At 40.5% G+C, this 15,755-nt stretch overlaps 1 protein-coding gene across 1 annotated transcript in view; it reads left to right on the forward strand.

The window, feature by feature from the left end:
- LOC140485524 (diacylglycerol kinase theta) overlaps positions 1 to 15,755 on the forward strand; it is a 176,182-nt gene that overhangs the window by 129,154 nt on the left and 31,273 nt on the right. Inside the window, 3 exon segments of the mRNA XM_072583703.1 lie at positions 5,593 to 5,744; positions 10,997 to 11,145; positions 14,685 to 14,866. Coding sequence (XP_072439804.1) covers positions 5,593 to 5,744; positions 10,997 to 11,145; positions 14,685 to 14,866 — 483 coding nt within the window.

The following is a 15,755-nucleotide window of genomic DNA, read 5'->3' on the forward strand; positions in this document are numbered from 1 at the left end:
ACACTGTCTCTGTCTTATCGGCTGTCTTCAATCTTTCATCTGCTGATCTCCCTGGGTTGTTGTCTTACTTTTTACTGCTTTTACAGGAAAAGGTACCTTTTGATAGGGAGTGCCTTCTTATTTCCTTAAGAGCAAGATATTTGATGGGCAGTTCGCTGTCTGACTCTACGGCATTTGCTCTGTAGTTCAGTGGCGATAGTTCTGACCAATTTTCAAAATGTCCTGTTTTAAAATCCCCCAACATCATTGATCCGATGTTGTCAGTACAATAAATTTAAATTTAATTGGCTTTTAGTATCTTGGGCATAATTTAAATTAGTTGGTTAAATTTGAATTGTTGTCAAAACAGCAACTAAAACTCAGGAATCCAGTTAACAGCCATTTGCTATGTGTATCTATTTTGGAACAGCCTGTATCTTAGCTGATCTGTTTTGCAGATGTGGCTGGCCTTTAAATTCACTTTAACAATTCAAAAAATACTTTCTATATTAAAACATATATTCTTTTGACTATGTAACAATATCCCTTTGTAATTTTATGCTATTATCTACACTGTCCACAATGCTACCTAACTGTGTGACATCACAAATTTGGATATTTGGCTTTATATGCCATTATCAAAGTAACTATCAGTACTGTAATAATTTTAAAAATCTCAATGAAATTTTTTCTTGACCACCTAAACACTAATGGAAATAGTCAATTCTACTTGACAATCCATTTATTACAACCAACATGGGCTCTTAGCTATTGATTTTGATAGAAGTGCAGTGTTACTGTTCACAGAAATATATCCCATTGCCTCTGTCAGTTAAATATGTACTATTGATAACTATAATGGGGAAAATATATACTTAAATTGAGAAATGTAAGTAAATTTGTGTTGCACTTCTTACTGAGGCAGAATTATTCCATTGTGTAAAGTCTACCTTGTTATTTTTCTGTATTTTTAACTGTCGACGAGAATGGAAAAGGATTGGTTTTAATTTAAAAGCAAAGGTTATGGAAGGAGTTGATATACTAATTGAAAACCAAGTTACTGAAACATATTGTAACTCTGATTTGGAGATGCTGGTGTTGGACTGGGGTGTACAATGTTACAAATCACACAACACCAGGTTATAGTCCAACAGGTTTAATTGGAAGCACTAGCTTTCGGAGCGCTGCTCCTTCATCAGGTGGTTGTGGAGGACACAATTGTAAGCCACAATTTATAGCAAAAGTTCACAGTGTAACGTAACTGAAATTATACATTGAAAAATACCTTGATTGTTTGTTAAGTCTCTCATCTGTTAGAATGACCACATTAGTTTCATTTCTTTCATAAGTAAATCACAAAACGTCTTTTAAAAGTTACATTCTCAGGTTAACTGTAACAATTGGTGTCTGCACAAATAAGATGTTGAGATGTTGGAGGTGTTAGCCGTCTGTGTTCCCTGTCTGTGCAATTTGTGTAATTTGTAATATTGTAACTCGTGTTTCCACTGCTGCTTTATTCAAGCTGTGGCGGAGGCTGTTGTAGATATTTCCTGATCCACCTGTTCAGAGATGTAATTTCACACCTCTGGAACAGGTGCGACTTGAATACAGGCCTCCAGAAATAGAGGCAGTAACACTGCACTACATCAGCCAAATAGGTGGATGTTTATTTCCTAGCTGGCACCAGGGGGGTGGTATACAAAATGAGATTCAGTCATTGTTTCAGATATTGACTTTGTAAAGGCTTTTTTTGTGTTTTTCACTGTGGACTGAAATCAGAAAGGGGTTGTTTTAAAGCCAAATGTTAGGGATGGAATTGCTGCACTTCTAAAAGCCAATTATTGAACCTCATTTTAAGTCATGTTTCTATAGCTGCTTTGTTAAAGCAATAGAGCAGGTTCTTTACAGACAGGCTGGCACAAGGGGCTGATCACAGATTGCTGATTGGTTTGAAGACATGTAACCAGTTGTGGATGACAAAGGTTTTCAACATGACAGCAGCCCATTGATTGGCTGCTGGGAATTGAACTCAGCTTTTCGGTGTGCACAATCCTGCCTTTGGACAGCTGCAAGGGCAGATGATGTCTTTTTCTCCTGTGCAATACCTAAAGCCTAAAGAAAATTGCTATAAGCTGGGCCTTTAAACAGGGGCTAAAAATCTTTAAATTAGTGTGCCAATCACCTGTGCCTCCTGCAAAGAAGTGAAAAGAATTTGGAGAAAAGAGACTGAACAAAAAATCCTGTAATCAACAGGATCATCTCAGTGAACCCTGTTTATTGTTATAAACAGTCATATTCATTAAGTAGCACAACCTGGTCTATGTTTTTTTTGTTAACCTGAGTTTATCTGACCGGTAAATAAGGAATGTGTGTACCTTGACAAAATTTTTAACTTTTTGACAATTTCCAGCCAGCCCCAGTGTGGCATCATGATGGTTTTGAAACTTGGGTGTCAGTTACATACGATGATGCAGTGGCTGCATTGATGCCCAGCTTTCAAACAAAACCCTATTACCTAATTAAATATTACAAATCACTGTTGTTAGGTCAGTATGTTGGAACCCCTTCCCTAATAGCACTTTGGGTACCTATACTAAATGGATTGCAGTGGTTCAAAAATGTTACTTAACATCACTTTCTCCAGAGCAATTCATACAATGAATTATGATTGAGTAATAAATACTGGGCCTTTGGTGGTGGTGCCCGTTACACATGAATGAAAAGAAAGAGTTCTAGAAGACTCAGGAATTTTTATTTAAACTATCATACCAAAACATTGCAGCATGGAGTGTGACATTTATTTCTCTGTTCTGCCAATTTCTGTCTTTTGTCTTTGCTGATTTTTCAAAGGATTTCAGGTAAGTGTTAATTTTAAAATGTAGAATAGGGAGTTACGTATAGCCTTAGTATCTGTCTTAGCCTATGCTTGTAGAACATGTATTGTTTTTGTGTTTCCTGTGTTGCTATATCTGTCCATATGAAGCCACCTATAACATTGTTGGAAAATGCTGGGCAGTCACACTTTTAAAAGAGAATCTATTTCCCTCTGAGGTTCCTCCAACATATGAGAAGGTTCATTGAGGTTCCTGCTCTACATGGATCACAGAATTGAGTGTGAATTCCTGACCTACATTGCTCCTCATTTTCTGGTGCTATCTAAAACTTGGAAGCACCTCAGATCTTGATCAGCATTCCTCCTACATATAGTTTCACATCATATATGTATTATAAATTCAAGCATATATTAAAAAACATTATTTCAGACATCGTTTGAAACTAATGTAAGGATATTTCATTGTATTTAAAAATATATTGTTGCAGACAGTGCTGTGGATTTGTTACCTTCTGTGTTGTCTGTAATATGTAATTATGCTTACATTATAGAGGAGTTTGCAATTTTGTGAGAGATTATTAAATGTACAAAATAATTATTATTTTATTTAAAGACGTGCACTTCTATACTCTTCTTCCTCAAGTCTAGCTAGTTTGTCTAGTTACTTCTTAAATGCATCAATATTATTCATTTCAACCACTTCCTGTGATAGTGGATTCTATCTTCCCATTTCTCTTTGAGTAAAGATATTTGATCTGAATTCCTGATTATCTTATATTGGTTTCCTCTACTTTCGCTCTGCCCAACAAGAGGAAACACTCTCTGTATCCACTCGTATTTGAAAGATCTCCAGTGGATCACCCCTCAACCTTCTATTTTTAGGAGGGAAGAGGCCAAGCCTATTAATCATCTACTGATGATCTAAATCCCCATATTTCCGGTGTCATTCTTATAAATCTTCTTTACAACCTCTTTCATGCCTCACTACCCTTAATCAGTTATATTCACTATACCTGACTGATTAAGGAATGTTAGATGGTATGTTTGTTTGTGTAGCTATATACAGGATTAAAGAGAGGATTCTTGGCAGTGTGGAGGAACAGAGGGATCTTGGTGTGCAAGTACATAGATCCCTAAAATTTGCCACCCAAGTGGATAGGGTTGTTAAGAAGACATATAGTGTTTTGGCTTTCATTAACAGGGGGATCGAGTTTAAGAGCTGCGAAGTTTTGCTACAGCTTTACAAGTCCCTGATGAGACCACACTTGAAATGTTGTGTCCAGTTCTGGTCGCCCTACTATAGGAAAGATACAGAGGCTTTGGAGAGGGCTTTGGCAAAGAAGGTTTACCAGGATGCTGCCTGGACTGGAGGGTTTGTCTTATGAAGAAAGGTTGACTAAGCTTGGACTTTTCTCTCTAGAGAGAAGGAGGAAGAGAGGAGACCTGATCGAGGTATACAAGATAATGAGAGGAATGGATAGAGTCAATAGCCAGAGACTTTTCCCTGGGGCAGGATTGACTGGGATTTGACTGGGTCATAGTATATTTAGTATTTAAGATATCAGGAGGAAGGTATAGAGGAGACATCAGAGGTAGGTTCTTTACACAGAGAGTTGTGAATGCATGGAATGCATTGCCAGTCGTGGTGGTGGAAGCAGAGTCACTGGGGACATTTAAGCACCTGTTGGACGTGCACATGGACAGCAGTGAATTGAGGGGTGTGTAGGTAGGGTTATTTTATTTTACATTAGGATTAATCTTCGGCACAACATCGTAGGCCGAAGGGCCTGTTCTGTGTTGTAATTTTCTATGTTCTATATTCTAGTGCTATAATACATGACACATATCGCACACTTGTTGTCCCTTTCACAAATCAAGCATTACTTTATTGTCCTAACTGTTATTAATAGAAACATAGAACATTACAGCACAGTACATCCCTTTGGCCCTTAATGTTGTGCGGACCTGTGGAAGCAATCTGAATCCCATCTAACCTACTCTATTCCATTCTCGTCCATATGCCTATCCAATGACCATTCAAATGTCCTTAAAGTTGACGAGTCTGCTACTGTTGCAGGCAATACGTTCCATGCTTCTACTACTCTCTGAGTAAAGAAACTACCTCTGACATCTGTCCTTTGTCTATCTCCCCTCAATTTAAAGCTATGTTCCCTTGTGCTAGCCATCGCCATCTGAGGAAAAAAGCTCTCCCCATCTGCCTATTTAACCCTCTGATTATCTTTTATGTCTCAGTTAAATCACCTCTCAACCTTCTGTCTAACAAAAACAGCCTCAAGTCTTTCAGCCTTTCCTTGTAAAACCTTCCCTCCATACCAGGCAACATCCTAGTAAATCTCCTCTGAACCCTTTCCAAAGCTTCCACATTCTTCCTAGAATGTGGTGACCAGAACTGTACACAATACTCCAAATTTGGCCTCGCCAGAGTTTTGTATAGTAGCAGCATGATCTCATGGTTCCGAAACTCAATCCCTCTATCAATAAAAGTTAACACACAGTGTGTCTTCTTAACAACCCTATCAACCTGGTAGCAACTTTCAAGGAGCTATGTATCTGGACAGTAAGATCTCTCTGCGAGTATGTGAATACATTTTGAGTGTTATTAGTTAAGGATGTTTAAGTCCATTTTACATAAAGTATTTCTTTAACCAGTTAGCTTTGGCTGAATGTAAATCTGCCAAACAATGTTTCTACCAACATTTTCGAAACTGAGACTATAGTCAGTGTTTCTATGATCCTTAAGGTTTTTTTTTCACCATCAGGTCACACAGCTACCACAAGATTCTTACCCTCTCCTTCTGTTTGTTAATCCAAAGAGTGGAGCCCTTAAAGGGCGAGAACTTCTGTACAGCTTCCGGAAGCTTCTGAATCCCCATCAGGTTTTTGACCTTTCTAATGGAGGGCCTCTATCTGGGTAATATCCTTTTGTACATATCATTTTGTCAAGCAAAGCTTTAGCATTTTAAAACAAAAACAGAAATTGCTGGAGAAATTTAGCAGGTCTGGCAGCATCTGGGGAGAGAAAGCAAAGTCAGTGTTTCAGGTCCAGTGACCCTTTTTCAGAATTAGTAGTAGCTAGGAAAAGATGGTATTCAGGCTGAAAATGGAGGTTTGAATGGGGTTAAGGAGTGAGTGATAGGTGGTGACGGAGCCCAGAAGGAGAGTTAGGCAGACAGAGACGGTTAACACTAAGCCAGGGAGAAAGAAAAGCTGGTACTGGGGACCATAGCATTAGGATTAACCTCTATCCCCGTTCGCAGGTTTCTTTCTCCCGGTTTAACATGATCCATCCCTTCATTTGTCTAACTGTCTTTTTCTCCCTCTGGCTCTGTCTCCACCTATCACCCACTCCTTTATCCCCAACATCCTCAACTTCAGCAAATATACCACCCTTTTCTAGCTACTACTCAATCTAATGAAGAGCCACTAGACCTGAATCGTTGATGTTGCTTTCTTTCCACAGATGCTGCCAGAGCTGCTAAGTTTCTCCAATGATATCATCTTTAGTTCCAGATTTCCAACATCCGCAATTTTTGCTTTGTTTTAGCATTTTGGAGTCTTCTGATATTCGGCACAAAAATATTAATTCCACTTCTACTGGAACCACTGCATTGTGACCTAACTTTTGCCCATTTGGTGCCCATCTGAACAGCCTCCTGTGCTCTTGTGGTGCAAATTGTGGTCTTGATGTTGAAGTAATGAATCATCTAACAGATTTTAATGCTAGGTTTAAATGGCATGACGAATGGCTTTGAATTTTGTGTTCATTAACATAATCTGAGAAGTCATTACTTTAACTGAAGTTATTTTTAATGTCTCTTAAAGCACTTGCTTGAGCCGAATGTTTTTGACACTTAGTTATCAGTTAGAGTCATAGAGACGTGCAGCACAGAAACAGACCCTTCAGTCCAACACATCCATGCTGACCAGTATCCTAAATTAATCTAGTCCCATTTTCCAGCATTTGGCCCACATCCCTGTGAGCCCTTCTTAACCATGTACCCTTATAGATACCTTTTTAGTATTGTAATTGTACCAGCTACCACTACTTCATCTGGTAGCTCATTCCAAGCATGCACCACCCTCTGTGATAAAAAAAATTGCCCCCTTAGGTCCATTTTAAATCTCTCCCCCCGCCCCTTTTACCTTAAACCTATGCCCTCTAGTTTGGAATTCCCCCACCTTGGGGAAACAATCTTGGCTATTCATCCTATCCATGCCCCTAATTATTTTATAAACCTCCAGAAGGTTACGCCCCCCCCCCAAGGCTCCCATACACCAGGGAAAATAGATCCAACCTATTCAGCCCCTTTCTATAACTTGAACCCTCCAAGCCTGGCAAGATGCTGTAAATCTTTTCTCTATCCTTTCAAGTTTTACAACATCCTTCCTATAGTAGGGAGACCAGAATTATATGCAGTATTCCAAAAGTGGCCTAACCAACGTCCTATACAGCTGCGACATGACCTCCCAACTCCTGAATGCTCTGACCAATAAAGGGAAGTATACCAAATGCAGCTTTCACCTTCAAGGAACTATGAACCTGCACTCCAAGGTCTTTTTTTTTTTCAGCAACACTTCCCAGGACCTTACCATTAAGTGTATGAGGCCTGTCCTGATTTGCCTTTCCAAAATGCAGTACCTCACATTTATCTAAATTAAACTCCATCTGCCACTCGTCAGTCCATTGGCTGATCTGCTTAAGATCCTGTTGTACTCTGAGGTAACCTTTTTATCTATCCACTACTCCTCCAATCTACAAACTTACTAACTGTACCTTCTATTTTCACCTTTAAATCATTTATATAAATGACGAAAAGCAGTGGACCCAGCACCGATCCTTGTGGCACACTGCTGATCAGTCTAAAAAGCAACTCTCCTCCACCACCACCCTCTGTCTTCTACCTTCAAGCCAGTTCTGGATCGAAATGGCTAGTTCTCCCTATATTCCTTGTGATCTAACCTTACCAACCAGTCTACCATGTGGAACCTTGTTGAATGCCTTACTGAAGTCCATATAGATCACGTTCACTGCACTGTCCTCATCAAACAACTCGATCAAGTTACTGAGACATGATTTCCCACACACAAAGCCAAGTTGACTATTCCTAATCAGTCCTTACCTTTCCAAAGACATGTAAGTCCTGTCTATCATGATTCCCTCTAACAACCTGCCCACCACTGATGTCAGGTTCACCGGTCTATAGTTTCCTGGCTTTTCCTTACCAGCTTTCTTAAATAGTGTTCTCCAGTAGTGTTGGCACCTCACCTGTAGCGATTGATGATACAAATATCTCAGCAAGGGGCCCAGCAATCACTTCCCTAGCTTCTCACAGAGCCAGCATTTGGCCCATTTCCCCCTAAACCCTACGTATTCATATGCTTTTTAAATGTTGTAATTGTACCAGCCTCCACCACTTCCTCTGGCAGTTCATTTCATTTCTGGATTACTCTCTTTGTGAAAAATGTTGCCCGTTAGGTCCCTTTTAAATCTTTTCACTCTCTCCTTAAACCTATGCCCTCTAAAACCTCCAACTCTGGCAACATCCTTGTGAATCTTTTCTGAACCCTTTCCAGTTACGCAATATCTTTTCTATAGCAGGAATAGAAGTCACATGACAGCAGGTTATAATCCAACAGGTTTATTTGAAATCACAAGCTTTCGAAGTGCTGCTCCTTTGTCAGCTGAAGTGTAGGGAGGCGCACTGGCACAGAATGTCGACAGACTGAATAACAAATCTTTCCAGGTGATCAGAAATGTCAGGCAGTGTGAATTAAGTGTCAAAGCTGAATAACAAGTGAAGGGATGACCTCTGATCCAATTAATTGAGTCAGAAAGACAATTACAAAAAATTAAAAATAAAATGGTGCTGGGGCCAAATGGCTGGAGTAATGTGATCGCTTTCAAAGTCACATACCAAGGATTTAAGTGATTCCTCGCCATGAGTACAAAGGAAGAAAATACTGTCAATGTACCTGGTGTATAGCACTGATTGGAGGACCTGTGCAGCAAAGCAATCTTGGTCGAAAATGTGCGCAAAAATGTTGGTGTATTGGAGTGCAAAGTTGGCGAGGCATCACTGATATGACTATGCAACAATATCAAGTTTCATCCCGCCATCAGACTTGTGTGGACTACTCTTCAGAAACAGTCTCATTCTTGCACATGTGCATCTTCATCAAGGATGGGTACCTCAGCACTTCACTCTACCACAAGCCCATGGACAACTTCACGATGCAGCACTTCTCCACCTTCCACCCTAAAAATGTTAAAGAAGCCATCTGTTACAGACAAGTCCTGCGTTTATGCAGAACATTGTCAGAAGAAGATGAATGCGATGGACACCTAGAGATCCTAAAAGATGCCCTCGTAAGAACGGGGTATGATGCTCAAATCATCGACCTCCAGTTCTGTCGTGCCAAAATACCACAACAATCTCCTCAAGACAGACACGGGACATGACTGATAAAGTATTCTTCATTGTCCAGTACTTCCCTGGATCGGAGAAACTACGTCATGTTCTTCACAGCCTTCAACATATCATTGATGATGACAAACATCTTGGCAAGTTCAACTTTTACATTTGCACTTCTCACCTTCAAACAACTGCCAAACCTTAAACATACCATCGTTCACAGCAAACTACCCAGCCTTCAGAACAACATTGACCACAACACCCCACAACCCTGTCATGGTAGTCTCTGCAAGACATACCAGATCATTGACATGAATACTACCATTACATGTGGGAACACCATCCACCTCATACACAACAGGTACTAAGTGTATGGCTAATGTTGTCTACCTCATATGCTGCAGACAAGGTATATTGGCAAGACCATGCAGATGTTACGGCAATAGGTGAATGAACACCCAGCATCAATCGTCAGAAAGGAATGTTCCCTTCCCAGCAGGAAACACTTCAGTGATCAAGAACATTCAGCCTCCGATCTTTGGGTATGCATCCCCCAAGATGGCCTTTGAGATGCACAACAACTCAGAATTGCTGAGTGGAAACTGATAGCCAAGTTCCGTTTCCATGAAGACACCATGAACCCCCGTGATCTTGGTTTCATATCACGCTACATGTAATACTGTTTTGGATTTGTAAAATCTTTCTTACTGTTCTGGTTTAACACCATCACATTGATAACTTATGATCTTTCTACCTTAATTAGTTTGAACAGTTTTGGATTACTCGTTACTTTGAGTAGACCCTCGGTGTGTATCTCTTTGTAGCTGTCATGTTATTCCACCCATTGCTTTGTCTCAGCACCACCTTATTTTTAATTTTTTGTAATTATATCTCTGTCTCAATTAATCCCTTCACTTGCTATTCAGCTGTTGACACTAGTCACACCGTCTGACACCTTTGATCCCCTGCAGAAACTTGTTATTCAGCCTAATTACAGCCTGCTGTACTATCTTTTGATCTCTCTGCCTATAAATTCAGTACCTATGTGCTTCCCTTTACTTCACCTGACAAAGAAGCAGCACTTTGAAAGCTTCTGATTTCAAAAAAACCTGTTGGACTATAGCCTGGTGTCTTGTGACTTCTGACCTTGATCACTCCAGTCCAACACCACCAACACTTTCACACTATAGCAGAGAGACTAGAATTGAATGCAGTATTCCAAACCTTAGCCACTGTCCCATACAGTCGCAATAGAACTTCCCAACTCCTATACTCAAGGCAGTGACCAATAAAGGCAAGTGTACCAAATGCATCCTTCTCTATCCAGTCTACCTGCAACTCCACTTTCAAGGAACTGTGAACCTGCAATCCAAGGTCTCTTTGTTTGAATACACTCCCCAGGACCTTACCATAAGTGTATAAGTGCTGCCCTAATTTGCCTTTCCAAAATGTAGCACCTTGCATTTATCTAGATTAAACCCTGTCTGCCACTCGTTGGCCCATCTGTGGATGAATGTATTGAAGTTGGAAGCAATTGATTTTTGGATACTAAAGGAATTACAGGATATGGGATTAGAAAGGAAAGTGAAATTGATATACATCTATATGATCTTATTGGATGATGAAGTGTGATTGAAGAGTCATGTCGCTTATTCCTGAATTTTCTCACTTTTTCTTATGGTCTTATGCAGTCTGTTTATGAACTAACATGCTTCTTGCATTATGAAATCTCATTTCTCACCACCTCCAGGCTGCATACATTCCGAGAAGTTCCGTATTTCCGCATATTAGTTTGCGGAGGAGATGGAACAGTTGGTTGGGTTCTGGGTGTGCTGGAAGAGATTCGACACAAGCTGAACTGTCCTGTGCCTCCAGTTGCAGTGCTCCCTTTAGGAACAGGTGAGAGTGGGTATATCAAGAATATGTAGAGGGAGCAGAACTCATGAGGGAAATATCCTCATTCAGTTTCCAAATTCTAGCTGCTATACTGCAACTTTTGCCTTGACACAATTTATTGCACATTTAATCCCAGCCATATTGTACCAGGTCTTCATGCATTACATGATGCATCCTCCTACTGCTCCCCAACTAACCCTATTTAATGTATTTTAGTATTCCTTTCTCCCAGGAATGATCAACATTCCCTTATATAATCATCTCAACTACTGTACAAAACATCACTGTCTCATCATACTGTTGGTGTTTCTCCTGAAATTCCCTGGATTTAGTAGTGATTATCATGAATATATATTTCGACTGCCAGAAATGAATGTCTCCAAAAAGAGGCAGTCTAAAATCATGGGTTGTTGATACTTAGATACCAGGAATTTGGAACTGTAACAGGATAAAACTCTTCACACACAATTGCAATTTCCTTTGTGTTGATTAGAAGTCTCTTAACCCAACTAATACAGGCTAGATTCACAGCAAAATTATGATTTTGACAGTGACCATCAAGTCATAAAGTCAAAGAATCTGACAGCATGGAGACAGCTCCTTTGGCCCAAACTGGTCCATGCCGACCAAAATGTCCACCCACGCTAACCCCATTTCCCTGCACGTAGCTCATATCTTTCTAATGCTTTCTTATCCGTGTGGGTGGCACAGTGGTTAGCACTGCTGCCTCACAGCACCAGAGACCCGGGTTCAATTCCCGCCTCAGGTGACTGACTGTGTGGAGTTTGCATGTTCTCCCCGTGTCTGCGTGGGTTTCCTCCGGGTGCTCCGGTTTCCTCCCACAGTCCAAAGATGTGCAGGTCAGGGGAATTGGCCATGCTAAATTGCCCGTAGTGTTAGGTAAGGGGTAAATGTAGGGGTATGGGTGGGTTACGCTTCGGCGGGTCGGTGTGGACTTGTTGGGCCAAAGGGCCTGTTTCCACACTGTAATCTAATCTAATCTATTTGTCCAAATACCTTTTAAATGTTGTTAATGTACCCGGTTCAACCACTTCTGCTGGCAGCTCATTTCATATGCAACATATCTTCCAAACTTCAATACTCAGTGCCCTGACTGATGAAGGCTCTTGTGTAAAATAATTTGCCCATCAGGTTCCCTTGTATTCTTTCCCCTCTAACCTTAAACTAATGCCTTCTAGTCCTCGATTCACTAACCCTGGGAAAAAGATCTTATATACCTCTACAAGGTTCCCCCCTCAGTCTCCTATGCTCTAAAGAAAATACTCCTAGCTTGTCCAACCTCTCCCTATAATTCTGACCCTTGAGTCCAGGCAACATCCTTGTAAATTTCTTCTGCACTCTTTCTGGTTTAATAACATACATCCTATAACAAGGTGACCAAAACTGAGCACAATACTCACAAGTGTGGCCTCACCAACGTTCTGTATAACTGCAACATAACTTCCAAACTTCAATACTCAGTGCCCTGACTGATGAAGGCCCGTGTGTTAAAAGCCTGCTTCACTGCCCTGTCTACCTGTGACTCCAACTTTTAGAGAACTATGAACCTGAACTTCAAGACCCCTCTGTTCCACTACACTCCTTAAGGTCCTACCATTCACCATGAAACGCCTACCTTGATTTGATTGTACAAAAGACCTCACACTTATCTGTATTAAATCCATTTGACATTTCTCAACCCATTTCCCCAGCTGATTAAGGTCAGACATAAGAAATAGGAGCAGGAGTGTACCATCTGGCCCTTCGAGCCTGCTCCACCATTCAATAAGATCATGACTGATCTTTTCATGGCCTCAACTCCACTCAACTGCCCTCTCACCGTAACCCTTAATTCTTTTACTAACGTTTATTGAAGTAGTGTTCACTGGGCAGGGAATTCCATAGATTCACAACCCTCTGGGTGAAAAAGTTCCTTCTCAGTTCAGTCTTAAGTCTGCTTCCCCTAATTTTGAGGCTATGCACTCTTGACCCAGTTTTACCTGTCAGTGGAAACATCCTCTATCTTATCTATTTCCTTCATAATTTTATATGTTTCAATAACCCCCTTAACTCCAGAATCAACCTACTGAACCTCCTGTACACTCCCTCCAGTGCCAATACATTCTTTCTCAAGTAAGGAGACCAAAACTGCACACAGTCCTCCAGGTGTGGCCTCACCAGCACCCTATATAGCTGCAACATAACCTCTCTGCTTTTAAACTCAATCCCTTTAGCAATGAAGGACAAAACTCCACTTGCATTTCTAATTACCTGTTGTACCTGCAGACCATCCTTCTGTGATTCATGCACAAGGATAACCAGATCCCTCTGCGTAGCAGCATGCTGCAACTTTTTACCATTCAAGTAATAGTTATTTGTACTGTTACTCCTATTAAAGTGGATGACTTCACATTGATTAAGATTGTATTCCATCTGCCAGACCTTTGCCCACTTGCTTACAGTATCCATGTTCCTCTGCACAGTTTCACAGTCCTGTGCACACTTTGTTCTTCCACTAATCTTAGTGTCATCTGCAGACTTTGACACACTCATCTGGTGCCCAACTCCAAATCATCTGGGTCCTGCTGCAACTTTTGATAACCTTCCTCACTGTCTGTGCTACCACCTATTTTAGTGTCATCAGCAAACTTACTAATCATGCCTTGTACATTCTTATCCAAACCTTTGATACAGATAACAAACAGTAATGGACCCAGCACAGACCCCTGAGGCACTCCACTAGTCACAGGCCTCCAGTCCTACAAACATCCTTCCACTATTATCCTTTGCTTCCTACCATCAAGCCAATTATGTATCCAATTTGCCAGCTCGCCCTGGATTCCATGCAATCTAACCTTGCAGAGCAGCCTACCATGTGGAACTTTATCAAAGGCTTTACTGAAATCCATAAAGACCACGTTTACTACCTTGTCCTCATCAACCTTCCTGGTCACTTCATTAAAGAACTCTAAACAGATCTGTGAGGCAAGATCTCTCACTCAAAGCCATGCTGTCTACTTCTAATCAAATCCTGTTTTATCTCTCAGAGTCTTCTCAAGTAACTTACCATCATAGATGTTAGCCTAACTGGTCTGTAGTTCACAGGCTTTTCTTCGCAGCCCTCCTTGAATAATGGCACAACATCGCTACCCTCCAGTCTTCCAGGAGCTCACCCATGGCTAATGATGATGCAAAAATATCAGCTAGTGGCCCCACAATTTCTTCTCTCGACCCTTGCAGTGTTCTTGAATATATCTGGTCAAGAGAATATTTTTCTTGAATATGTGTTATTTAGGCAAAATACACTACCTTCAGAGTTTGTTGTGAGCTCCAGTTGGGTTCCTGTGCACTGGTTTGTTTATGGCAAGGACAACATCCCTTAGCCAATCACCCAAGAGTGCCAAAGTACTGAATCTTAAGATTAGTAACGTGGGTCGTTATGTGGCCACTGGGGCCATTTCAAGCCACAGGTGGAAACTGTGACTTAGATTTCATGAACCATGACAATATTGATCAGTATCTACAAAATTTTCTTTCTTAAGGCAATGACCTAGCAAGGGTGTTACGTTGGGGACCTGGCTACAGTGGTGAGGATCCCTTCTCCATTCTGGTTGCAGTTGATGAAGCAGAAGAAGTCCTTATGGATCGTTGGACAATCCTCCTTGATGCTCAAGAAGTTGTTGATGGGTCTGAAAATGGTGTCCCAGAGTTGGAACCACCAAAGGTATTTGTGGGAAAAGTACATTGAAATATGAGCTGGTATGAGGATTACAGTTAGGTGTCATTAGAAAATAAAACAGTATAGCACAGGAACGGGCCCTTCAGCCCACTACATCTGTGCTCACATTCTAAACTAATCCCATGCTTGTATCCCTCCATTCCCTGTCTATGTCTGTCTAAATACCTCTTAAATGTTGTTGTTCATCTGATTTGGAGTTTGCTGGATCATAATGACTGAAGGCTTCATTTCAAAGGTGTGATTCAGACACTGCATCCTTGGGGAGAATATCTCTCATGGAAGGTCATTGTTCTGAAAATTTTCCTCTTAACTGTTTCTTTCTCTGCAGATGCTGCCTAAATTTCTGACTGTTCTCAGCATTTTCTGGTTGTTGATGTATGAAGTTGAGGTTTTATCCTGTTACCAGATATTGTCTCTGCAAAGAAAAACTAGAAAATAGTCCATTGTATTAGAAGTTTTGGAGCTGAAATGTTTCCTTATGACTGAATGCATGACTCAACTAAATGAAATATTGCATAAATTCATAGCAGTCTTAGGGAGTCCTCAAGTAGAGTGCCTTCATTAACAGAAGCCATTTCCATCTGTACCGTCGATATTGCATTGGTTCTAGACCATGTAGCTAATACCAAGACTCATAACTATCTATCATAGTGAAATTGATTGATGGGCAATTGCTGTCTCAGTACATTTGCTTTGATGTTAGAAAATTTGCATGAAACCTAGCTTGCATTATTTTGAATTCGAGATAGCTAAGTAATTTGCTTAATTAGATCTTATTGTAGTTCTTATTTTACAGTGCTAATTGGAAAATGTAAGCAGCGACCTATAAAATACATGGAATGATTTTAAAGTGTCAATTTGTATAGATTTTTGG

Source organism: Chiloscyllium punctatum, chromosome 14 (genome assembly GCF_047496795.1).
Source record: "Chiloscyllium punctatum isolate Juve2018m chromosome 14, sChiPun1.3, whole genome shotgun sequence".
Classification (NCBI taxonomy): domain Eukaryota; kingdom Metazoa; phylum Chordata; class Chondrichthyes; order Orectolobiformes; family Hemiscylliidae; genus Chiloscyllium; species Chiloscyllium punctatum.